Raw genomic sequence first — 27,416 nt, forward strand, 5'->3', positions numbered from 1 at the left:
ATGGCGGGGCTGATTCCCGAAGCCTAGAGGCGGTCCTCGCTGATGAAGTGGAATTGGAGGTGCCGGCTGAAGGGGTGGTGCCGAAGAGCTAGCACGAATAGTAAGGCTGCAAACTTCGACTTGTGTCTGATGAAGACTCTCCTGGTGAGACTCATCCTTCTGGATATATGTAAAAGATGTAATCAGGCTAGGGGGTTCGGTCTTTCTGAGCAATTCCCCTTTCGCACTGTTATGCTTTGGATCAAGACCTTCAGGAAATGATGAACGCGCTCAAGCTCCTTTTCTTGTTGGTACTAGACAATATCCTCGTGATTCTTGATCATGCAAGGACGTTTCACATCAATCTCAGCTCAAATATTTTTGAGTTTAGTGAAATATTGCGCCACCGGTTGCCCATCCTATTGCATCGCCAAAGCTGTGCACATTAACTCATGAACATGTATAAAATCAGAGCCATTAGTATATAAGCCTTCTAGTGCCCTCCATATTGCTTGCGTAGTGTCACATGACTCCACCAGATCAACTATCTCTTCATTCATAGCTTTCCACAAGACTGACATTACAAGACCATCATCGTCGTCCCACTTAGTGTAGGCAACAATATCATCAGCACTAGGAGCTTTAGTTACTCCGGTTACATGCCACATCTTGTGCATTCCTCGAAGATGAGCTGCCATAATTCTCTTCCATTTACAGAAATTAGTCCCATTGAGTTTGGTTCCTCCAAATGAACCACTGTCAGAACTCTTGACAGATACTTCAAATTTCGGAACATCATTGTTATGAAAACTCTCAACTTCGTCTCCAAAAACCATTTGAAAGGCAAATTAAAAATCAGGGATTATACAACGGAAACACCAAAAAACTGATATGAATCTATCAAATTTGAGCCGGGTCGGATCAGATCTGCCGGGTTAAATCAAACCGGGTATTTTAGGGCTGAAAAAACACCCCATTTCCGCCTCTTCTTCTCCCAAACCTCCGATTGAAAAAAAAGGTAAAGAGGAAAGCTCGGGCGGCGCGGTGGAGCCGGACCTTGGTGCGGTGGAGAGCTTGATGTGGTGCGCCGGCGGTGGTGATCTCGATGTGGCTTGGAGGCAGAGGCAGAGAGAGGCGCTGGGTGATGAAGAGAAAGACTCCTCCTGACGGGGATGCGAGGAAGGCGAGCTCCTGTGGATGATTCCGACTGGAAGGCGTCGAGCTCTTGCAAGAGGTAAGAACACGAACCCAAACCTAGAAAAAAGGAAGAAATTGGCTCTGAAACCAAGTTGAATATTGAGATTTGTATTGATTATTGAGTAAATTGATACAAGGCTAAGCTATCTATTTATAGGAAAGATTGGAGAATATTGCACTGTTGTTAGCACTAATCCTAATGATTAAACCTAGTTGTTAACACCACTATGAGTAACATGCTCATGCTTTACCAGCTCTTCCAACAAAGCTATTCCATCTCTTAACTCACGCTAACATTTATGAGCATAGTTAAGACATTAACATACCTTGATCAGTGGTATCACATATGCCAGGTTGCTCAAGAAGGCTAGCTGAGAAAATTGCTTGGTATCAGACCATGGTACAGTGACTAAAAAACTTTTGAAAAATCAGCAATTACATCTCCATCTTCATCATCTGTACTATAATTTACTGAACAACCGTCTTCTCCACATTCACAATCTCCATCTCCACCTTCCTGACAAGCACTATCTTCATCCCCGACCTCCTTATTCTGTCTATTTCTCCATTTGCTTCTGATCTCCACCCAATTTGCTCGCTTAATCTCCTTCTTCTTCATCGGTCTCGGTCTCCCCACAGGTATCGACCATTTCAATTTCCATTTCCCTCTCAGCCATGCTTATATGCTTACTCGTGTCTGCATCGAACAAAAATGATCTAACAGAGTTTGGGAGAATGGAGCTCAAAAACTGAAAGGGAAAAATCCCCATAGACCGGCTGTTCTTTAGTTTTGGTTGCACTGAGCCACTGATGCAGCATGAATAGGCCTGATGCGGTAGTAAAGATGGTCATCGAATTATTAAATATTTATTTATTTTTATACATATATTTAAACTATTTTAATGATTAAAAATATATAATGATGTTTAATAGTAATTTTAAAAATATTTAAAATAGTCTAAATTCGGAATAACTTAAGTAAAAAGTTCATAAAAATATTTGAAGAAAAGATAAATAATGAAACAAATGAAATAATACAAAATCTCAAGTTCTTTCTCTCCAAATTATTCCATAACTCTTTCAGTATTCATATTTTTTCCTCTTCTTCTGCTGATGAGATTTAGTTTTCAGAAAAGAGACAAAGAGTGAGAGATACGCCCTCTTTTAGTTGTTTTTTAATGTCAAATGATGGTTGACTACCTAGACCGCCTATGACTGAATATGGCCGCCTAGACCGCTTAGGCGGCCGCCTAATTCACAAAACACCACAGATGGCCTCCAAGGCAAAAAGCGCGGCGGTGAGTGACCTCCTAGCGCCTAAGCGCCGCCTAGACCACTTTTTAGAACACTGGGTAGAATAATAATTCTCCCGTAACACTCCCCCTTATGTCGCATGCCTAGGTTGCATGGTGTACATAACGTTGCATCTGTAAAAACCTTGTCAAGCAAAATAAAAACCTCTTGGGTGAAAAACAAAAGCTTGATCGAAGAAGAAAAAGAGCACAACGCATCGTCTACATTTGATAGCATCATGTGAGGTAGAATACCCTTGAAGTCTACGAAATAACTCTCCCTGATTAGTCCCATAATCATGGAGTACGAAGAACAACATATACAACGTTCATAGCATGCTTATCTAAAGTAGTCTTAGGCTAATGATTAATCATTAATGTACCCATACATCCTATAATTAGCCAAACATAGGTCTTAGGAAACAAGAATGCATAACAACTCAAAACAAGAGTTTGTAATGAAAATCAAATTCTCGCATGGAATGACCTTCACTCACTTAGATAACCATAACTTCTTCATCACAATAGATATCAGCAAACCGGAAAATATTTTAGAAAGTAGAAACCCGAGGCTTTCCAGTGACATAAAGTTCACAACCTATTTGACCGGAACAGTTCACTGTGCTCTGTCGAAGTTGTCTGACTTGCAAATTCCCGAACAGAACTGTTCTACTTTTCTAAAATGGCCATAATTCACTCAATACGATAGCTATGAATAAATGGTTGGTGTCCCTGAAAATTGACACATAGACGTTTCCAACGGTACCAAATTCACCATATTTCAACGAACGAGCTGTCATGTAGGTCTTGTTGAAGTTGGCCCACGAAACTGGAAAAATTCTGATTTGTCACATTCAATTTGTCTTTCATAAAGGAATGGGGGAATGGACCAATGAATGACTAACTTTGGTCCGAGACGGAACCGTACACATCCTCTATGCTGCCAGTGTCGACTGCTACACCAAGGCGTACGTTGATGTTGCTGGAGCTGCTGGTGGCGTTGGTGTGGATAGGATTTGTGTTGGTTCACTAAGTGTAGAACTAAACCCATGTCAAAAGAACAATGCAAGTCCAATGACGATGCATAGGCACATAGTTAATCACATCATAATGAAAGCAATAGTGTCCCAATAAAACTTACATGTATAAATCTTTAACTGATTGAATCTCTTAATCATCTTAACTTGGACAGAATAGAGAGTCCAAAATGGGCTTTCATATGAACATGCAGTGTTCTAAAACTCGCCGCCTAGGGCCGCCTAGGCAGCGCCTAGGCGCCCGGAGACCCTTGGCCGCCCAAAGTTTGGGCCAATTAATCCCCAATTAATCCCTGATTAATCCCCGATTAAGCTTCTGGGCGCTGGTTTTTAGCTGTCCGCCCAATTAACGCCTAGCGTTTTTTAGAACCTTGTGAACACGTATGAGTATGAGTATGAGTTCTTACAACCGATTGTACTACGTTCTCTTGAACATCGCAATCTAACTGCATAAGCTCTCCGTGGCCTAGAGGCATTTAATTAAGTAATTCAGGTCATTCAAGCACTTTCATATATGTGTGAAGATCCCTTTACAGATATGCTATGACCAATATCATATGCTACAAATCAGTTTTCATGGACACTACTACTGATCAAGTAGTGGAAAACAATTATGTCCATTACGAGAGAATATAATTCATCCTAGGCAATACTAGGATAATGAGACAAATATTGCGCCATAAGTGATAGGAGCACTTTGTGCGACGTTCTGAACATGTTTTTACTCCATTTGTACTTTGTTTAGCTTTTATTGTTGTAATTTCAAGTCATTGAGTCGTAGTAGGAGTCTTTGGTGGCATTGATGGCATTTTTGTGCTTAAACAACGCAGAAATGGTCTAGAAAATCCTTGTTGGACTAAGAAACCTAGTTGGATTAGGAGTCTTCATCTTTCGACGTTTCTATTGGATTGGCGATATATTGAGAATCCTACTTGCATTAGGAATCCTTTATAGACTAGGAAACGTACCATTTGGGAAAGTCCTACTTGAACTGAAACTCTTATTCTGTAATTTTCCTAATCGTACTTTCCTATTCTAGTAACTTACTTGATCGAGAAAGTTCCCTGTTGTGAAATGAAAACTTTCCTAATCTAATTGAGCTTATCTATCGCATATGTTTTTTTAAGACAATATTTGTTTAGATTAGGACAAGTTTATATGAATTATCTTGTCTTTATGCTTGTCTTTCATTATTTTCAGATTTTAAAGATGAGATTGTGTAGTTAGAATGAAGGAAAAAATAGATGAAAACTCAAAGAAAAGGAGGAAAATAAGGGGAGAAGAGAATTTCATGCAGCAAACATCATGCAATTAAGGAGAAGATTAAGGAGAGGGAGCCATGTACACTTAAGAGAGAGAAAAAATGAAGAGATAAAGTAGGGATTAAGTAAACAAAAAAAGATAATGCAAGAGAGAAAGAAGGAGACAACCAAATTAAAGGAGAAAAAGAAAGAATTGATTAGAGGAGATTGCACAGACTAATGACAAAAATAAGTGAAATAAAAAAAGAGAAAAAAAGGAAGGATTAAGTAAACAAAAAGAGATAATGCAAGAGAGAAAGAAGAAGACAACCATATTAATGGAGAAAAAAAGGAATTGATCAAAGGAGATTGCACATTCCAATGACAAAAATAAGTGAAAGAAAAAAGAGAAAAAAAAGAAGAGATAAAGGAGGGATTAAGTAAACAAAAAGAGATAATGCTAGAGAGAAAGAAGGAGACAACCCGAAAATTGAGGAGAAAAAGTCCAAGCTATAATAATCAAGGAGTCAAAACTCTTCTATAAATAGCACATCATTCACACAGAAAAATCATCACTTCTCCTTAGCATTCAAGAGTTGAAACTCTATCAAAACACCACCATAAACTTCCCTCACAAATCAGCGAAACCGTCTATCCCAAAACCATCATCGTCTCCACCAAGGTTCACCTATTGTAGCCGTACCTCTAAGGTTCCTACAACGTGTGATTCTCGCAACTCATCTCTATGGCTTCGTTTATTTATGTTAATCTACAATTTTTTATCTATGAAGATTGTAGTTTGTTGTTTATGTGGAAGTATTTGTTTTGTATTTGTTTCAAAATTTTCAGATCGTATTTGATATGTTTTTGAGACTATGTCGAATCTATGTTCTTATAATTATTGAAATTTGTATTTCTATTGTTGTGTTCTACTCTTGTTTTACTTGCTCTTAGATAATTTTCAGATATGTGCATACGAATTGAGTGCTTGAATGCAGTCCCTAAGATTGTATTTGAATGCTATCTTCATAATCTATATTGACACAAATTGAATCATGCCCTAAGTTCGGTTTGTGTTAATTAAAGTGAGAAATTCTGGAAATTTACATGTATCCCATGGTGTGTGACACCACCGTGAAGCATGTCTCCAACAAGGATTTGGTGCTTAAATGCAATCTTGTTTGATTTCTACCCTAAGTGTTGTTAAACTTGATTGCATGGAATTTAGGTGAGGCCCTAAGTCAACCTAAACGTCAATAGAAATCTTTCATGATTAGATGTTCCCCTAGGTTGTAATTGTATTGGTGTCTAAAAGTATGTAATCAGATGAATTAGAATGCTTGATAGAACCAAACTTATAATTATATGGTACATTGGTAAATTTAGTTTAGTTTGTTAAAGAGAAGTCGATCACGTAAATAGTAATTTATGTTTTATTTTAGTTGGTAATAATCAATCTCAAACCTCCAATTATTTGTTAACACTAAAAGTTTAGAGATCCCTTCAATTCCCCGGACTGAACGATCCCTGTTTATTCTATACTAACGATAACATTTTACAGTGTTTGTTATAGACGTCTTAGCGCGCTCTATCAATAAGTCCTGCAAATATCGCATAACTTTATCATTCTCATTACACTTACGAACAAAGACTAATATAACAAGTCTAGTTCAATCTGTATTGATTCTTTCCAATTCGGTCAAGTTGCTCATCGTTGATACTTTCCAATGAAATAAGAGTGTAATAACCCGAATATTCGTTTCCATTTCTTATAATTCTTGGAGTTTAATTGAATGAATAAAGTGGTTATAATCTTGTTTCACGTCTTTAAATAGCCTTGATTTGAAGTAGGAATTGGTTTCGTGAACCAATAAGTCGTTATTCAATTGAATTCATTCGACTCAAGAGTTGACTTTTAATCTGTCGCTCGTTTTAGAAAACTTCATTCACAAAAATTGTAGGGCTGGTTGGGTGTTTTTGAGGGTGAGGGTTTGAAGAGTTTGAGGGTTTGTGGGGGTGAGTTGTTGACAGTGGCTGTGCCACTGTATTAAGTTCTTTTAGGTGGTTTTGGTGTGGTTTGCGGTTGGCTATGTGTGCAGTTGGGTTTGATTTCCTTTATTTTATTTGGTGGTGTTATATGTTTGTGGAGTTAGGAGTTGTGAGAAAGGTGGGTTTGCTTGCCGATTCTTAAGTGTTACTACTTATGGTAGCTTATGTCTGTGGAGAGTGAGGTGAGGACTCACGTTGTTCATGGGTAGTGTGTGGAAGCTTGTTGTTATTTTCATTTATTGTTTGATTTAGGAGATGTCCTAATGGCGAGGCCAAATGACTTACTTTGTGTTTAAGTGGGTTGAAGGTGTTGGTGAGAGAGATGCACCAAGCTCTTTGGGAGTTTGAAAAGTTTGAGGATAAAGTAGTTAAATCTTGGGGTTATTCTTAATTAAGTGATTTTCTTGTCACTTAAGTATTTTTAGAAGCACGTGAGTTCACTCACTTAAGGATTGGAAAAGTTGTTTGCGGGTATAAAGTGAGTAAACCTCACCTTTTACAACGTCACCCTTGGTGGTGACCAAATTACTTATGCTTGTTATTTAAGTTTAATGCTTGCCTTTATTTATTTCGAGATTGTGAATATATTTGTGATATATATATATATGTATATCTAAATGGTAAAGAGATATGCATATATTATCATTGAATATATATGGTGACGTTATATTTGTGAAATATATATTGTGCAATTTCGTTAGATTATATTGATTGTGGAGGATGAGACTGAGAGGGAATAAAATGCACCTCTAAGTAAATTGGAGGTTTGTGGAGGATAATTATATAGTTGAAGTATATGTGTGTTCTGTTTGGCTAGAAGGGAAGAAAAGGTACCTCCCGGTATTATTTATGTTTGAATGCAGTGGTGTGAGTAGTGGTGTGTTGTGTGATAATGCAATGGGTTTGTGAGTTATTGGTTGAATATTATTGTTGTTGTACTTGTGTGGTTCCGTCAAAGTGGCATGTGGTGAGTGTCAAAGTGTTTTACCTTAAGTGGCGGTCTTTTTGGCAAAATTAATGAGAGCGTGTAATTTGCATTGGTGCAGCCTAAGGGGCGAAAATTGAATTGTTTGTGGATGTTTGACATTGTTGTGAAATATCGTGATGTTAGTGATGATGTGACTGTTAGCGTGGTTCTTGATCCATCAACCTTAAAATCGTTCTAAAAATATATATTTTGAAAATATATGGACTTCATCGTGAATGGTTCACGGTAAGTAAAAATGAAATTTTAGTAAAATAGTTTGAAGAGTTGTTGGATAGGAGGGTCATGTTAAAAGTGAGTTGTTTTATGGTAGTGAGGGTTTTGACATAGTCTCAGGACCATTAACTTACTAAATCTTGAAAAATATGTTTTGTTTTCAAAATATATGGACTTGATCGTTAACGGTCCATGGGTAAGTAAAACATGATTTTATTGTTATGGTTTTTAAAAGGGTTAATGGTTATGGACTATGTTAAATGGTTGTGATGTAGGATTCTTATTTCTTAGATTTATTTGTTTGTTAAGTGATTTCCTGAACTACGCTATTCTACAGGAATCACTACTTGTTCATGTGTGCTGTGTAATCTCTTGAACTAAACTTATTGTAGGGATTACACTTTTCTTATCTTATTTCTTGTGATGTGAATTCCTAAACTACGTTTTCATGCAGAATTCACTATTTTTTTCTTGCATTTCTTTATTCAGTGAGTGAGTTTGTTGGGTTGTGTGTTGTGATAGTGGTGCCGTGTGTGTTGTTGTTGTGAGTTGGTGGATTGCTATACATATATCATGCATTGATTAATATATTGTACTTATATTTTATAACTTTGGAGTTATGTTAAAACATTTTTTCTTCGGATAATCACTGTGGTGATAAAGAATTAGTTGAGGTGCAATATATATCATGCGTGGATTGATATATATTGTACGTGTTGTTTTTGGTGTGTATATATATCATGCGTGGATTAATATATTGCACGTATTGTTGAGTATCATCTTGGACGATGCTAGTGGTGTTGAGCGGAGTTCGTATTTTCTTTCTGTTTGTGTTTTGTTGTATTTGTTGTTTGTTTACTTATCTCTTGTATCTTATTATTTGTTGAGTGATTTCTGAACTAAGATATTATGCAGGAATCACTTATCTTTTATGTGATTTTCTTCTTGTTATACGTGAAAACATGAACTACGCTTTCTTGTAAAATTCACTAATTGTTTTCTTGTTTTAGTGGTGTGAGTTGGACCTTGAGTAAGAGGTGAAGAGAGTGTTGTAAATATGAGTTGGGCGTGGTGTTATTGTTGTTGAGATGATGGTGTTAAGTCGAGAACTTAACTATGATTGAAATGTGATGCATTATCTATTGTCGTTGTTGCATGATATTGTTGTTGTTAATATGTTGAGTAGTTATATTTCAGTTTACTCATACCAGTTGTGAAACTGACCGGGTTTGTGCTTGCAATCCTGGTGTACCATTCAATGGTCAGGGGGTAGTACCGTAGATTGTATGTAGTTGCAGTTGGTGAGTCGAGTAGCTGTCAACAACGTGTTGTTTGATTCAGTTCTTTAGTTTTGTGAGACTTGAGTGAATCCTACAACTGTAATTATATACTTAAATGTAAACAGTGCGTTTGGATTCAAGTTGTAATTGAGTTTGTTATTTAAACTTTGTATTGTAATTTCAATTACATTGAGATTATCGTAGAGTGTTAGCATTCTAAATTTTTAAATTTTACTGTTCAGAATTTAGCGTCGCTACAAAGAGCATAAGAGAATACATCATCAATCATGGGAGATCAATCCATTAAACACAGGCGCGCGCTTATACAATCAATTGAGAGATTTGTTTTGTTCTCTAACATCAACAAAACGAGTCTGTAGCGTCCCACAAAAACTTGGTTGATCGACATGTTCAAAAAATATCTCTTGATGATGGGCGAAATATTTGTGCATTCGCACCTCGCTTCTTTATGGTTTACTAGTCAATCTTTGCGTTTGTCACCCTTGTTTGGTGGTACAATACCACGGGTGCCACAACACCACAACGATAGTGCCATCGCCGGCTTCCTTCCCATTGTCAGGGATGGTGCCAACGGTGCTAGGACTAGGTGATATGAAATTCTCCCATATTTCAAGAGCTCTAACCTTACCGGCACAACACATCATTTATGTGCGATCTCATCACTTTCGCAATATCACTAAAGTCATTGGGCATCAAATCTTTGACTTTTTGGAGGACGATAATGCATTGCACTGTTGCTCAAATTGAGTAGTGCGGGATCTTAATGAGACATAGTGCCACACCACGTCAATTCTTGGCGTTAAAATCGGAATGAGAGCATTTCATATATCCCTCTAACGACGGGAAGTATATCTCATCAAAGTGGCCGTCTTCTAATACCGCATGATAGAGATCCACAGTTGTAGATTGGAAATAGCGGGCAAGGGTTGGTGATTCATAACCAACCAAAATACTTAAACGTCTCATGTAGACCCAATTGAGATGCTAAAATAGAGGCACATACGCAACTTAACCAAGTAGGTGGTTAGTGAAAAAGAACGTTGGGATCGTATTCAGTAACCAAGTGTCGCTGCATGCAACATCATTACATATCCCCATGCAAAGACCGGTAAGTTCGTACCCATAACCAAGGCCGAGTCTCTGCTAGATCGTTCAGTGAATGAACATGAGGAACAATATGTTCAACCACGATCCTAGTAGATATGAAAAACAAAATCATCAAAAGGCTTGAAGGTGAACTCTCCAATGGTATCTAATCGAAATGATTTAGAGAGGATGGAAGGGTGGTGAACCCTTAGTTTGCTGAACTTAGCTAAAAACTTAGCAAATGCAGCATTCCATGTGGATAGCAAAGCGACGTGTGACCAACGCGTCGATGCTCTTAACCTATACATAAAAATACCGAAAAATGTTCGCATACGGTTCGATATATAGGTCCACAAATTATCACCATAGATACGTTGTAAGAATGAAATATTTGTTTATTTCTCTTTAGCATAGGAGGGTTGTTCTCCTGTAGCTAAATAAGCTTTATAGAACGAGTAACGGCATTGAGAATTATCAATGAAGCATCGAGGAAAATTTTGGTGCGTCACATTGTTTGCAATTGACGACTTGGGGCCTCCCACATTTTGGAGTCATGTACGTTTTGAAACTCACATCCATGCATGAAGAACATACTGTTTCGTGGCAGTATATATATCAAACATATGAGTGATACATATGATATATGATCAGAGGAAGCCACGGGTTGGCATCTCATGATCAAACCTAGCTACTTAATTGAAAATTAAGTGGCTGCATGCATAGCCACGTCCAAAATAGGACAAAAGAATGGTTTGATCATAAACTTGAATGTTACCATATGGTAACCCATTTGATTAGGTTATGATGAAGATGCTTCTCATAGGTCATGTGACGTACAAGTCACTAAAGCTCCGACAATGAGCCGTAAGGCATTTTCACAAAACTCCATTGTGATGTTTTCTCAATGTATCTCGTCCTTGGTCACTAAAATAATCATGTCAAAGTCGATAAGTCAGTAAAAACTGAACCTATGATTCATGGAATAGCAGGTTACATAAAAGCTACTGTTACAGGCAAGCAAAGATATGTATGCATACTAACAAAGCTATTGCCGAACCTTATAAAGTTACTGTCAACGAAATTTGACAGATTTATTCCTCTCCATTCTCAACACTAATATCAAGATGAAAATGTATCATTGGCATGTATGGCCTTTTAAAACTTAGCAAGACACGAAGATATAAAACACAATCTCCGCTCGAGATCCGTAAAACAACTACCTCCACCGTAGGACAGTGTGGTTGGTTTTGCAATCAGCAAGACACTTGATTTCACTACGGGACATTCTCAAAATAAAGACAATACGCTGTAGGATATTGTAAAAGGAGAGATCTGAACAAAGTGCAATCCCATCGAGTGTATCACAGAATAATAAAACTACATTTTTCAACTTAAGAGTTGGAAAAACATGGTATTGGAGTAATTGAATACCAAACAATTAGGGTGGTAAAAATCATCCAATTGGTGTGGGTGGTCACCAAGAATAAAATCGTTTGAGTTATGAAACGATTTGGAAAAAACCGGAAAAACAACCGACAAACCATGTCCAAATAACTCAAAACCAAATGACACTTTGGAAGGAAAATGCTTCAACAAAGAAATGTTGGAAATAAGTCGGAAAAAGTGAAAAACAACGAGAAAACAGCGAAGAATCGCCAAAAAAGTCGACGAAAACCAGTGGCGCCGATGACCAGAAAATCGGCCACCGGCGGCCGCAATCTGGCCAGTTAGGAGGCCGGACTTTATATTCGATTGGAAACGCTGGCAGGAACCGGGCAGTGCTGCCGGAAATGAATCGAAGGGCGACCAAGACGGCCGGAAACGTCGGTAAAACGTCCTGGAAACGTGCCGAAAATGCCAGAGATCATAACGATGTAGTACTATTGACATTCCGAGATTCGTTTTCCAAATGTTAAGTGCCAAATTCACAATGTAGTACTATTGGGGTCCCATGTAACCCAAAAACGGTTAATTTAAGAACCACAACGAGTTGTAAGCGTTGACAATTCATTCTTGGTGTAAGGCAAACAAAATTCTCATGAGATCATCTTGTAAACAAGCAATACGAGAAATTTTATTGAATATGCCAATCTTTAATACAACACAAACAAGTTTCCAATTCTAATAGACGACTTAAGCTAAAGTTGAGAAGAAACATGGCAATGCCAACATCATACTTGACAAATAGTAAGCAGAATACATAGTCAAAATAAATTGATTAATCAAAAGTTCGTAACAACAAAATCTTGTATATCGGATCGGGCGGAGCCTTAGCCTAAGGCTAAAAAAATTTACTCACTTGAGAATGGAAGAATGTTACGTTTCCATCTCGAAAGTTCCCTAAATAGATATCAGTACATGTGCCAAAAATTGCTTGTGTTTCTTGGATGTGAAGCATGCATCAAGGTGTCCTATATAATTTGCTATTTTTGGGATCTTTTGTCAGCAAATAGTGCTACTTCAGAGTAATGAATTTTGCAACTAAAATAAATGAGTACGTAGACCTTGAGATTATCATTTATAGACATGAGTTTATGAAAAATCAAATATTCAAATAACAGTCGCGATGGCGACGCATCCACAAGAAACGAGTGTTGTTTAAGTTTCGAATAATCAAAACTATTCAAGTATGTAACCGGAATTAGAAGGTGTTGTGATTAATATGGTCACAAAATAATCGATGCATATCGGTGATTCTCATGATCGCACCTAAAACAACGGTGCACTTAGGCGACCATACGAAATCGATTTCTTCCCTTGGGCTGTCACACGAAAATCGTTGACCAAGAGGGGAATCATATCCTTCTTTGGTCTCATCGGCATTATAAGAAAGGCTGGAAATGAGACATGAAGAACGCTAATAGCGCCCGATAATTTATATATATATGTTGAAAAGCAGCAACTTTAAGAAAAACTTACTTGTTGGTCTGCTAATGTAATAACACGAATTTTTTAGTTTAAATTTGTATAATTTCTTGTAAATTATTAAGCTTGGTAATTCGAGTAAAATCACATTTTACACCTTCTCGTCGATATCTTGCGAAATAAACCTGATTTCCGAAATTTAAGGTTGAAAAACGTTACGTTTCAGTGACTCAAGAGTTGACTTTTGACACATCGCTCATCTCTAAAAAACTTCATTCACGATAGTTGTAATGCTTGCCGATACGAATTCGTGGACACAGGAACACCTTAATCAGATGCCGTATGTGAAAGTTGTTACCAACACAAGTTTGGTTTCCGATTTTAGAAGACTATAAAAGGACCTTTTGGAAACATAAAATCAGAAAACAAAAAAAATGGAACCCGACCCGGACCCGAGTTCCCTCTCAACCGATCCTCTCCCTCCGGCGATCTCTCTCATACGGCTGCCGTGCTCGATGCCTCTGGTGTCGTTGGAACCGGATGGCCGAGCCACGTCGATCGGTGGTAGCAGCGACCCACCCTGCGCTGCATCTCAGCCACCACTGTTGGAGCACAGCTGCGGCACCGGCGAACTCGACGTCACTGGCAAGCCTTCCCTCCTCCTTCTAGGCGCGATTCCACTGGCGGTGAATCTCGGATCGAGCTGGTTCACCTCCGATCTTCAATCTCTGATCCGGTTTCTTGCGGCGGCAATCTGGCCGGTTTACAAATAGCTATAGGTATGGTTGTGTTCTACACCTTTTGATCTACATTTTTGGTGTTGAATGTTTGTGATTTGATGAAGGTTGGATAGAGGCAACTAGGGTGGCGCGTGGGCGAAAGTGGGGTGGTGGAGAAAGGGTGTTAGGCCGTAGGTTGATGCAGGTGGAAAGATGGGTGGCTTTGGTGGCCGCAAGCAGGGTCATGCACGGCTGCCTATGTTGGCAAGTGAGCACCACCCTTTAGAGGTTCTAACCATGGAGCACGCAGATCCAGAAACGCATAGTTTTTCCTCCAAATCCACGATCCAAACCAGGTTGAGAGCGTCAAAGCTTTCTTTCATACCCTGAAGCACTCAGTTCTACTCCTGCTCTTGCTAGTTCTTTAGCAAAATAAGTAGTCTTTCAAGCGGATAAGAGGGATAGGTCGAAGGTAATGGACCTAAGCTTATTTATTTGAGATTTTAAGCCAGTTCAATTCCTTTTCCCATTGATCCTCTTGCAGAAGAAAAGCGAAACCCATCTAGCTCTAGTAGTAAGCGCATCGAGAGTGGCAGGACATTCTAGAGCCCCAAGTGTAAGTCATCAAGAGCCTACAGTGTAAAGCCGAGCGGAAATGCCAGCGGCTTCGATTGCTTTGGTACGACGTCAACAATAAAGAATGGCGAATTTATCACTACAGTGCTTCATGGAGTCAATTGGAGAGATGTCTTCGAGGGAGATGTGGAAATTGGAATTCTACGCATGCCTGCCTGTGGTGGAGCGTGAGCACCACGCCGGTTGCCTATGGTGGTGCGTGAACACTATGTGCGGTTGTCGGAGGGTGACGCATGAGCTGGTCATGAAACATTATTCACCTATTGTTATGCAGGTCATTTTCTAAGCACATTGTTTTGTGATTCGATGAAGTTTGGATGGAGGCGTTGGTGGTGTGCGTGCCACCGCCTAGGGTGGCGCGTGGGAGGAAGTGGTGCGGCGGAGAGACGGTGTTAGGCCGTAGGTTGATGCAGGTGGAACGATGGGTGGATTTGGTGGCCGCAAGCGAGGTCATGCGCAGCTGTTTGGGTGGCACGTGAGCACCACGCGCTTGCCTATGGTGGAGCTGAGCATCACGCGTGGCTGCCTATGGTGGCGCGTCACCACGCGGGGCTGTCGGAGGGTGGCGCGTGAGTTGTTCACGAAACACTGCTCACCTGTTGTTATGCGGGTCATTTTCTAAGCACGTTGTTTGTGCTACTATGTAACCGACCAAACGAGTGAGGGAATCTCTCTTGGTGCCGTAAAAATTGCACGCAGGAAATAAGGTGAGTAAATCTCACAATGACAAGTCTACGCTTGGCGGTGACTCGTATTTATTATTTCTTTAAATGAGTGAACTGTGATGTCGATATAATATAATGAGTCGTGTACGTACAAAAATGGTAAATACAATACATATATATGGTTTGCTAAATTATATAACGTTACAGTTTTTATTTAAAGTATGAAATTTATTGTTTTCGATTAATTGTGGCGGATGGGACTAGAAGGGGAGGTAATGTACCTTCCGGTATGATGGATTATTGGAGTGACTGTATATATATATATATATATATATATATATATATTGTTGTGCAAGAGTCGCTTGGTTGTAGTACATAAACATGCGTGAATTATTATATTATACATGGTTTTAACATTGAGTCTTGTTAAAACGATTTCTGGTCTTCAGACAGTGTTGGCATTAAATCGGAACCAAGCCTTGGCCGGGTGTTGGTTACGATAAGTTAGAGATCTAGGCTGTTTGCCTTGTATTGCATGAGAGGTAACCAGGTGGGCTGCCCATCGCATAAGTACCCATATTTTAAAATGATATTCGGGTAACCAGGTGGGCTGCCTGGGTCTCGTGAGTACTCTTGCTTTAAAATGTTAATTGCATATTTATTTTGTATGTGATGTATGTTTAAATGTGGTTTACTCATACGAGATGAAAAGCTTACCCGGTTTATGTTTACAATCGCGGTGCACCAAATCGATGGTGAGTGGATAGTTCTGCAGGTGGGGATTAGCAGGCTCGGAGAGCTTACTTAGAAGATTACTGAGGGTTTGCTTCTTCTATTTGTGGTGAGGATTGAGTGAATATTACATTTCTAATTATTAAAATACTTGAGTGTATAAACTAGTTATGTATTATTCAAGTCGAGTGAGTTTTATTGCGAACTCAACTTCGATACACTATTGCTATATGATGATTTCAATATATTTGGTATTAATTTAGAGTTTTCATGGCTTCAAATTCGAATTTTTATCATTCGAAATTTCGGGATCGTGACAGTTAGTATCAGAGCGTAGGTTTGGTTATCATGAGTCAACGGAGCTATTGCTCTTCAGTATTGATATGCCACTAGGTACGCATGAGTGTTGGGAGCCTTACCTTAAGGTTTGGTCATCTAAATAGAAGTGTTGTGATGATACTACAGTGATTTTTCTCCCCTCTAAATATCTTGGTTAATATATGTTGGATCTATTTTATTTAGGTCCAAGATTATACAGGTATTGACTAAGTGTTTAAATGTTTCAAGGTGATGAATTTAGAAAAGGACTGTGCGAGAGGCCGAGGCCGGGTAAGAGGCCACGGGTGGAAAGTACCTTATCTACTTTTGACTACCTTGCTAGAGTATTGTTTGATATGTGAGCATCACATTCTTTTATTGCTAGGTTGGTAGTGGAGGTGTTAGGTTTGATCCCTACATCTCTTGAAAGCTCTTTATGTGTCACTTCACATCTTGGAGTGTCTCTTGAGCTTAAGATGATCTGCAAGACTTGTCCTATTGTGATCGGATGTAGAGAATTCTCTGCTTCCTTGATAGTGATTCTGGACCATACCTTTGATGTGATCTTACAAATTGATTAGTTGAGGCCACATCATGCTTTGATTGATTGTTTTGACATGGTAGTGTTTTTCCATGATCCGGGGGAGCCAGTTTTTCGTTATCGTTGCCTCAAGTTAGATAATGCCATGAGAACATGAGTCTTGGCACATGTGGAGTATGCGGATAAGGAAGTAGTTATCACATGCATTGTTGTGGTGTTCGAGTACAATGAGGTGTTTCAGGTTTACCTCCTCGGAGAGTTGTTGATTTCTGCATTGATGTTGTACCCGGTACAACGCATGTGTTGAATGCACTTTATAGGATGGGGTAGAACGAACCTAAGGAGTTGAAAGTACAGATAGATGGGTTATTGGAACAAGGGTTTATTAGACCTACTGTCTCACCTTGGGGTGCGCCTGTGTTCGTGAAGAAGAAGGATGGTTCACTGCGGTTGTATGTGAACTATAGGGAAATGAACAAGATGACCATCAAGAATAGGTATCCCTTGCCTAGGATTGATGACTTGTTCGATCAGCTTAGAGGGGCTACGGTATTCTCTAAGATTGATCTGAGATCCGGTTACCATCAACTCAGGGTGAAGGAGGAGGATATCCCTAAGACAGCTTTCAAGACCAGGTATGGACACTATGAGTTCGTTGTCATGCCCTTTAGTCTGACAAATGTTCCTACCGTTTTTATGAGTTTGATGAACCAAATCTTTAGCCAATACTTAAATGAGTTTGTAGTAGTGTTCGTTGATGATATCCTAATATACTCCAAGTCCCAAGAGGAGCATGTGATACATCTGAAAATTGTGCTTTAACTCTAAAGGAATCAAGTTTGTATGCCAAGCTTGAGAAGTGTGAGTTTTGGAAGGAAGAAGTTAAGCTCCTTGGTCATGTGGTCTCGAAGGATGGCGTGTTAGAAGATCCATCAAAGATGGAGGCAGTGAAGAGTTGGAGTCATCTAAAGACTCCTACAGAGATTCGTAGTTTCCTTGGGTTGACATGTTACTACTGGAGATTCATTGAAGCGTTTTTTAGTATTGCTTCGCCTTTGACCAAGTAGACTAAGAAGGAAGTTCAGTTTGTGTTGATAGAAACATGTGAGGAGGCCTTCAACGAGCTAAAGATTAGATTGACTACGGCTCCAGTGCTGACAATTCCCACTAGTGGGGGTGGTTATGTCATTTATAGCGATGCTTCGCATCAAGGCTTAGCGTGTGTGTTGATGCAGCACGGAGGTGGGGTTGCTTATGGCTCTAGACAGTTGAAGGTTCATAAGAAGAACTACCCCACTCACGATATAGAGCTCGCTGCAGTTGTTTTTGCCTTAAATATTTGGAGGCATTACTTATATAGTGAGAAATTTTAACTCTTTTCTGATCATAAGAGTTTGAAGTATCTGTTCTCACAGAAGGAGTTGAACATGAGGCAGATGAGATGAATGGAACTCCTCAAGGATTATGACTTCACTTTGGAGTATCATACTGGAAAGGCAAATGTGGTTGCCTTGAGTAGGAGACCGAGGGGTATGATAGCTTCTCGCATGGTTTAGGAATGGCTTATGCTTGAGACCGCATCTGAGTTTGATCTTGTGCAATTAAGAGAAGAACCAACGGTCTTTCTTAGTAGTGTTTCAATGCAGCCTACACTAAGATCAAGGATCATTCAAGGTCAGGCACAAGATAGATTCTCACGAGCTAGGTTGGCAGATCTAGTGGTAGATTCGCTTGATGAATGTCCATCCGAGTGGAGAATTGGATCCGATGGAGGTTTGAAGTTTGAGACAAGACTGTGTGTACCATATTGTGCAGATCTCAAGGAGGAGGTCATTCGTTCAGCACATCGATCTCTTTATACCGTGCACCCAGGGAGCACCAAGATGTATAAAGACCTTCGTAGGCAATTCTGGTGGAATTAGATGAAGAAAGACGTGGCTGAGTTCGTATCAAAGTGTCTTACTTGTCAGCAAGTGAAGGTAGAGCATTAGCAACCCGCTGGCATGTTGAAGCCTTTGCCTATTCCTCTTTGGAAGGGGGAGCAGATTTCTATGGACTTTGTGACAGGATTGCCTAAGTCCAGGAAGGGTCACGATGCAGTATGGGTGATTGTTGATCGACTGACGAAGTTGGCACACTTTCTTCTGGTATCGATGAAGTACTCAGTGGATGTGTTAGGGAAGTTATATGTGGATGAGATAGTGAGACTTCATGGTGCACCTATTTCTATTGTTTCTGATCGAGATGCACGTTTTACTTCAAAGTTCTGGGATAGTTTACAGAAGGCATTGGGTACTACCTTAGATATGAGTACAACATTTCATCTTCAAACTGATGGGAAAACAGAACGGGTGAATCAGGTGATTGAGGATATGTTGAGAGCTTGTGTTCTTGATTTTAAGGGTAGTTGGGAGGATCACCTGAGGTTGATTGAGTTTGCCTACAACATTAGTTACCATTCTAGTATTGGCATGCCACCTTATGAGGCTTTTTACTGTAGGCCATGTAGATCACCTATCTGTTGGACCGAAGTTGGTGATGAAGAACTAATGGGTCCTGAGGTCGTTCAGGAAATTTTGGAGAAGTTCTCGATTATTCGAGAGAGGATCCTTACAGCCTAGAGTAGACAGAAGAACTATGCAAACTTAAAGAGGAGACATGTCGATTGGTGATCATGTGTTCCTAAAGGTCCTATGAAGCGTGTGGTGAAATTTTGGAAGAAATGGAAGTTAGCTCCGAGGTATGTTGGGCCTTTCGAGATTCTTGAGAAGGTAGGAGATTTGGCATATTAGCTAGCTTTACATACGAGCATGTCTGGCGTTCACAACCTCTTCTACATTTCCATGTTAGGAAATATGTACCAGATGAGTCATATGTGATTGATCACAGCTCCATTAAGGTGAGGGAGAATGCCAACTTTGTTATCGAGTCGGTTCATATTTTGGATAGGTTGACAAAGAAGCTTCGTAGGAAAGAGGTGGAGCTGGTTAAGGTTTTGTGGAGTCACCATGATGAGGGTGATGCCTCTTGGGAGCTAGAGTCGGATATGAGGACTCAATGAAACAGAAGTACCAAGGTTCCACTAGGGTGAAAAGAGCTCAGTTACAAGCTCTTAGGAGGGAGTTTTAGCTACTGGGAATGAAAGAAGGAGAAAAGGTAGATGATTACTTTGCAAGAACTCTTACTATTGCTAACAAAATGAAAGCAAATGATGAGAATATGGAGGAGTTGGTGTTAGTTGAGAAGATTTTGAGGCCAATGATTGCCAAATTTGATTATGTTGTGTGTTCTATCGAAGAATCAAACAATATCGAATCCTTGACCATTGATGAGTTGCAAAGTAGTATCTTGGTACATGAGCAACAAATGCTTGGCCATAGGAGTGAAAGTGGAGAAGAACTTGTGTTGAAAGTAACCTTGGAGGGAAGAAATGATGGAAGGAGTAATGACAACTTTGCAGCTAGAGGCAGAGGACGTGGTAGAGGCAGAGGAAGACTAGGATTCAGTAAAGCTCTGATTGAATGCTTCAAGTGTCATAAACTAGGGCACTATCAATATGAATGTCCTAGTTAGGAGAAGGCAGCGAATTATGCAGAACTTGATGAGGATGAGCTTTTACTAATGGCCAATGTGGAATTGAACAATTCGAAACGAGAGGATGTATGGTTTCTAGACAGTGGCTGCAGTAATCATATGTGTGGCAAACAGAAATGATTTACTACTATGGATGAGGGATTTCGACACTCAGTCAAATTAGGCAACAACAGAAGAATGCAAGTTATGGGAAAAGGAAATATCAAGTTGGAAGTCGATGGCCTAATTCATGTAATGTCTACTTTGTTCTTGAATTGAAAAACAACTTGCTAAGCATATGTCAACTACAAGAAAAGAAGCTAGCAATTTTTATCCAAGATGATGCTTGTAAGATTTATCATCCAAGTAGGGGGCTTATTATACAGACTCAAATGACTGCAAATCGTATGTTTTTACTTCTTGCAAACATGGCACCTGAGGGTTCTTCCACATGCAGGTTAGCAATCTCTGATGATCTAGCATATCTCTAGCACTGTCGCTATGGACATTTGAACTACAAAGGCCTTATAACTTTGCAATACAGAAAGATGGTGAAAGGAATGCCTTAATTTCAATCATCTACAGCAGTGTCTCAGGACTGTTTGGTGGGAAAGCAAAAGCGAGACTCATTTCCAAAACAGAGCTCATGGAGGGCTTCACACAAGTTACAGTTAGCGTACGCAGATATTTGTGGACCAATTACACCCACCTCGAATAGTCACAAGAGGTATCTTCTCAGTTTTATTGATGATTAAAGTAGGAAAATGTGGAGTTACTTTCTAGCTGATATGTCTGAAGCACTCAAAATGTTCAAATGCTACAAAGCTTTAGTTGAAAAAAAATTGGGTCCTTTATTTGTTGTCTAAGAACTGATAGGGGTGGAGAGTTCACTTCAAACGAGATCAATGAGTTTGGCAAGTCTGAAGGAATCAAAAGACAGCTCACTACTGCCTACACTCCCCAACAAAATGGGGTTGCAGAACAAAGGAACATGACTATTATGAATCTAGTTCGAAGCATCTTGTTTGAGAAGAAAGTTCCAAAGGATTTTTGGGCAGAAGCAGTGAATTGGATCACACATGTTCTCAATAGAAGGTGATAGGAGCACAAAGTGTGACGTTCTTAATGTATATATGTCATTTGTGTGTTGTAGGTAGAGCTATGCCGATTTTGAATGAATTGATGATGAAATTGTGCTAAGTGTTAGAAATCCTTATTGAGCTAGGATTCCTTACTCGACTAGAACTCTACTTTCCTATTTTCAATCTTTCCTATTCCAAACGTCGATTTCTTTTCAGGAAAGACAAATCCTATCTGGACAAGGAGAAGGAGAGGCCGGCCTAGCTATTCCTAGTGAGACAAGGAAATCATGTCCGAGTTGAAGAAGGAGAAGGAGTGGCCGGCCTAGCTATTCCTAGTTGGACAAGGAAAGATGCCGTGCATCCCATATATATTTCCCTATTGGATTTGGTTTCCTACATCAAGTTGGATTTGGAGTACATGAATCAAAGTCCATATCAAAGAAGATATAAGCTTCTCAATCCAATTCTACCTCCTATAAGGGACGACATGAGGGGTTATTGACTCCTATATATAGAGGCACAGTCTCGCCATTCAAGTATCATCAACCTTGAACACAAGCACAAGCCATAGCTCTGCCGAATCAGTCCCTCATCCACCAAGAAATCCTAAAAACTGAAATTCATCATTTTCCATCCTTTAGATTCGAAGCAAGTAGCCTATGATCTTTGTTGGCTTGGAATAAACCCCGTAGGATTATTTCAAAGTGTAACTCTATGATCTTCATGTTTTATTTCAGTTTTCTATGTTCTTGTTCTTAGATGATTTTTTTTTGTTTTGTTAAAGTTTAATTCAATCTTATCTATGATATAGTTGTGACTTTCAAATTGTGTAAGATATGAAGTTTTCAATTTCTATTAATTGATTTTAGGTTTTATGCCATGAGTTCTTATTCTTGATTAATTTTCGGTGTGTTCTTATATTGCATGTGTGATTAAGACAAGTAGTTGATGTTGCATATGTTAATCATTCAAAGCTAGTAACAATTTTTGATACAAGTAGCAGATTAATTGTCCTTTGTTATTTCACCGATTTTGATATCAAGTTTGGCATTGGATAGGTGCTTGAATCATGTTGATTTCTTTATGTGATACGTAATTGCATGATGAATTGGTATGTTAGATTTCGTAGCAAGACAAGTAGTTGAGCTCGAATGTATCCATGTATTAGGAACCAAGTAGGAACTTGATGCATGATCGAACTTAAGATGAACCATGATACCTACGACATGAACATGATTGAGAATAGAATTCGATGGCTTTATTCTTACATGATTTGTTTGGTGATTGCTTACGTGTTGGTTGGTTGATCACATGTATATATTAGTTTAGGTTTTATTTTATGTTTTTATCTTTCAATATGATCCTATATATCAAACTCCTTTATATCTTTATGAATTCGTGTTAAGTGTTCTTGATTCTAAGCCCTGGTTGGATCCCTGGTTTCTGAACGATACCATCTTGTTTTATACTACTACGAAGCTTACATGGTTAAATATTGATGTCGAGTAATCGAGTCCTATCAGAAGGCCAACTATAGGCTTGGAGTGGAGTCAGAACTTGTGTTGGTCATTTCAGAGTGTTTGCTTGCATAGGTCATGTCCACATTCTTGATGCTAAAAGAAACAAACTCGATGATAAAAGTTGCAATTGGGTCTTCCTTGGTATCAGTGAAGAATCAAAAGCCAACTGACTGTACAATCCCACCTCAAAGAAAATTATTGTAAGTCGAGATGTTGTCGTTGAAGAAACTGAATGTTGGGATTGGGAAAGGAGTATGGAGGAAGTTAGACTTGATGTGTTGACTTGGGGAGACAGTGAGAAAGATTTGGTAGAAAAACAACATGATGATGGAGAAGAAGAAGACAATGAGGATGATGATGTTCTCAATGAGCAAGGACATGGGGAGCATGGTGAGTCTAATTCATTCTCAAGCCGCTCCATACAAGAAGATACTCGACCTGACTTGAACGTAGACGGAAGACCAAGCAGAAATAGGAGTCAACCACCTAACCTGTAAGATTATTTTCCTGGAGATGGACTGTGATTGTCTGATGATGAAACTGAACCACATAGCCTTGATGTTTTCTTTGCAAATGAAGATCCAGTTACCTATGATGATGCAGCTAAATGTCCCAAATGGAGAGTTGCTATGAAGTCTGAGATAGAAGCTATCGAAAGAAACAATACATGGGAGCTTACTTATTTGCTTGAATGTGTAAGAACAATTGGTGTGAAGTGGGTTTTTAAGACAAAATATGATGAACATGATGAGTTGGTAAAGTGTAAGGCTCGGCTAGTTGCAAAGGGTTATGCTCAGAAGAAAGGAATATATTACACCAAGGTTTATGCACCAGTAGCTCGTTGGGACACCATCAGGATGATTATTGCTTTTGCAAAACATAAGAGCTGGACCATCTATCAATTAGATGTTAAAAGTGCTTTCTTACATGGACAACTCACTAAAGCAATGTATGTTGAGTAGCCACAGGGTTTTGATGTCAAAAGAGAAGAAAGGAAAGTGTACAAGCTGAAGAAAGCACTGTATGGGCTCAAACAAGCTCCTAGATCTTGGTATAGCAGAATTGAGAATTACTTCTTGAAGGAAGGATTTGAGAAGTGTGATTTTGAGTATACCTTGTTTATTAAAGCTGGTACAAGAGCTATGTTCTTAATTGTAAGTCTGCACGTGGATGATTTGAGTTTTACTGGAAATAGTGAGCATATGTTTACTGAGTTTAAGGAGTCCATTAAGAATGAGTTTGATATGAGTGATCTCAAGAAGATGAGATACTTTCTTGGTGTGGAAGTCTTGCAATGCACTGAAGGCATTTATATTAGTCAAAAGAAGTTTGCAACATAGCTACTTGAGAGATTTGGAATGGAGCAGAGCAATCATGTGAGTAATCCCATTGTTCCAGGGGTTAAGTTGTTCAAAGATGAAGGAAGAGTTAAAGTGGATGCTACTATGTATAAACAAATGGTTGGAAACTTGATGTATCTGACTGTGACTAGGCCGGATTTGATGTTTGTGGTATGCCTTGCTAGTAGGTTCATGGCAAATCCCACTGAGCTTCATTATCAAGTTGTGAAAAGGGTGTTGAGGTATGTCAGAGGCACAGTTGAACTGGGAATATTTTACAAAAGGAAATGAGATGGGATGCTGCTAGCTTACACTGTCAGAGGCATAGTATGGTACCCCTTTATGTAGCATTCGTCGTTACGAACTCATAGACATATTAATCGACATATTTGGTTGTAGAATGTTGTTAGTAAACTTAATTATCATATAAAAGATTAATGTGATTGTTGTGTGTTTGGTAGATAATGATTATGATAATATTGTGTATGTCGGATGTGTGTGATAGACGAATCAGAATGATTATGGGATATGCATGATTATGGTTGCGTGTGTCGACACCATGATACGGTTGTGGTGATACGAATCGGTTTAGTGGTGAGGTCGGGTTGTTATGATAAATAGTTGAACTACGAATGGCTTGATCCCTCGTAGAGGGTACGTAGGCAGCCTAAACAAGGTTTGGGAGCAGCCATAATTATGTTAGATTAGATATCAGTTTACGTTTGTAAGCATCCAATTTTAATGCTAGGTTCTGACTGTGAGTGGACTTCTATTTGGAATTATATTGCATGCATGAATAATTATTAAAGTGATTTGGTGTTATATGAGTTTAATGGTTTTTCTGGATTAATTGCGATGATATTTAGTTGTCTCGAATATATATATGAGATATATATATATATATATATATATATATATTTATAACGCCTGATTTGATTTGATCGGAGATTGTGGATTTTTATTCAGGAACAGAATTCTCGGGATTTGTATAATTATATTGAGATTTATACGTACGGTTGGGAACCGTACTCGTTCTAATTATTCTTATCCGGTATCCTCACCTTTAACTAGTTAAAGAGGGCACGATCAACAGATAAGAATGATTTTCTACCTTATTCCGGTATCATCTCCTTTAATCCTATAAAGGAGGTACGATCAACGGAATCATATTCCATTCTATCTGGTATCCTCTCCTTAGCAACATCAAAAAGGGGGCATGATCAACGGATATGAATGATATTTATTTTTGTGACTATGTTAGCATACTGTTCTACTTTTCCGCCTGAGAGGCGATGCCGCCCGGGGGGGGGGTGAGGTTCTGTGATATCACTATTCCGCCTGTAGGGCGATGCCGCCCGAGGGGCGAGGTTACTCGATAGCACTTTTCCGCCTGAGGGCGATGCCGCCTGAGGGGCGAGGTTACTCGATAGCACTTTTCCGCCTGAGGGCGATTCCGCCCGAGAGGCGAGGTTACGTGATATCACTTTTCCGCCGGGATGGCGATGCCGCCTGGAGGACGATGCCGCCCGAGGGGCGAGGTTACATGATATCATTTTTCCACCTGGAGGGCGATGCCGCCTGAGAGGTGAGGATATATAGCTAGCTAGGATAGGATGATTCAATACCCTCTCCGTGAACGTGACGTGACAGTATTGAAAACTTGAGATGTGATAGGTATATATATATTTTGGCCGGGGGCCTATGGTACGATATTGTTATATTGTTGCGACTAGCGGGGCCAGTTAGCTTCTAGCTATTTGTAATTATTTATGTAGACTAAAGGAGCTAGTCGGGTCTCTAGAACGATCGGATAGTATTAGTTTGACTAGCGGGGCTAGTCCAGTTTTATTTATGAGTTATTAGTTTGACTAGCGGGGCTAGTCTATTTTTATATTTGCCGAATGATTATTCGAGATTGGGAAATCCCCTAAATTGATTAGATAGTTCCGGGATTTTAGTAATTATTACGGGAATTATATATTACGTTAAATAACGACTTTGGTGGTCGTAACGTGGGTTGGGAGGTTGTGGTAAGAGGAGCGGAACGCTCCAGGGATCGATCAAGGTTTTGTGTTCTAACGTCTCATAGCGTAATGGACGTTTTTATGAATGTTATAGGTTGAGAAATTTTATTGTTGATATATTTGTGATTTGTGTTTGAGGAGAATGTGAAATTATGGGCAGCAGATGGCTCCAGGTGTCAGGGTGGTTTTGAGATATTAGAAGTGTCGTTTTCGTGCAGATAGGGTTGGCTACTTTCAGGGGACACTATGCCGAAATTTTGGTAAATCTCCTTTGATAGTGGTTCCCGCACGAATTGCCTCGAAAGTAGGGTACATTTTGGGGCGGGTCGTGTCAGTTGGTATCATAGCATTAGGTCCTCGGACCATTGTCAAGGTTATGATCTATTTGACTATGCATTCGGTACCTTGATTTCGCTTCCTGTTTCACGAGTTGTGAAGGTATGTTGTTGCATGCACTTTGCTAATATCTATCGATGGGATGCCATTGATTATTAAAAGTGGAGTTATGAGTTGAGAACTCGAAATCTTTGGTAACGTTTCTTTTATTGTCCAATAAATATTCGGGTAAGAAATGGCAAGCCAAATCCTTTTGTCGCATTGGTGATGGTAAAATGAGGGAAAGTTGCTTGAAGTTAATGAAGTGGAGATCCTACTTTAAGCAGGATTAAAGGGCTAACTTTAGGCGTTATGGGGGTCGTTTGCGTTTATTTGAAATTTGGGTGTCGAAGGTCGGCTTTCGGTTTGACTCCCGAATTGATGTCTAGACTGAGTGAGTTGCGAATAATCTCCTAGTGAGCTTGTATTCCCAACATTTTCGCGGGGTTGGACAAGCGGTGCCTGTTGACAGAGATGCATTCGGGAGTCTACGTCGAAGGGGGTAGTGTAATTGATGTTAAAGTGGAATTCAGAACGGAACTGTTGACATTTGTTCAGTTCTGGAGATACTAATTCCATTTATATGTGTTGTCCTCCTCAGGTGAGGAAGTTGAAGTCGTGTATCATGTTGCACGGGTATTGA

The 27,416-nt window shown here is 39.4% G+C and overlaps 2 protein-coding genes across 2 annotated transcripts in view; both read left to right on the forward strand.

The window, feature by feature from the left end:
• The window catches only part of LOC126802949 (uncharacterized), a 358,993-nt gene that overhangs the window by 216,184 nt on the left and 115,393 nt on the right, over positions 1–27,416 (forward strand). The window lies entirely within an intron of this gene.
• On the forward strand, positions 19,998–20,432 carry LOC126803509 (uncharacterized). Its single transcript, XM_050531306.1, has one exon. The coding sequence runs from the start codon at positions 19,998–20,000 to the stop codon at positions 20,430–20,432; it is 435 nt and encodes a 144-aa protein (XP_050387263.1).

The sequence above is a fragment of the Argentina anserina genome, chromosome 7 (assembly GCF_933775445.1).
Source record: "Argentina anserina chromosome 7, drPotAnse1.1, whole genome shotgun sequence".
Lineage (NCBI taxonomy): Eukaryota > Viridiplantae > Streptophyta > Magnoliopsida > Rosales > Rosaceae > Argentina > Argentina anserina.

Bases quoted from the DNA above. Each gene is read 5' to 3' on its own strand.
- LOC126803509 (XM_050531306.1), top strand. From the start codon at position 19,998: ATGAAAGAAGGAGAAAAGGTAGATGATTACTTTGCAAGAACTCTTACT.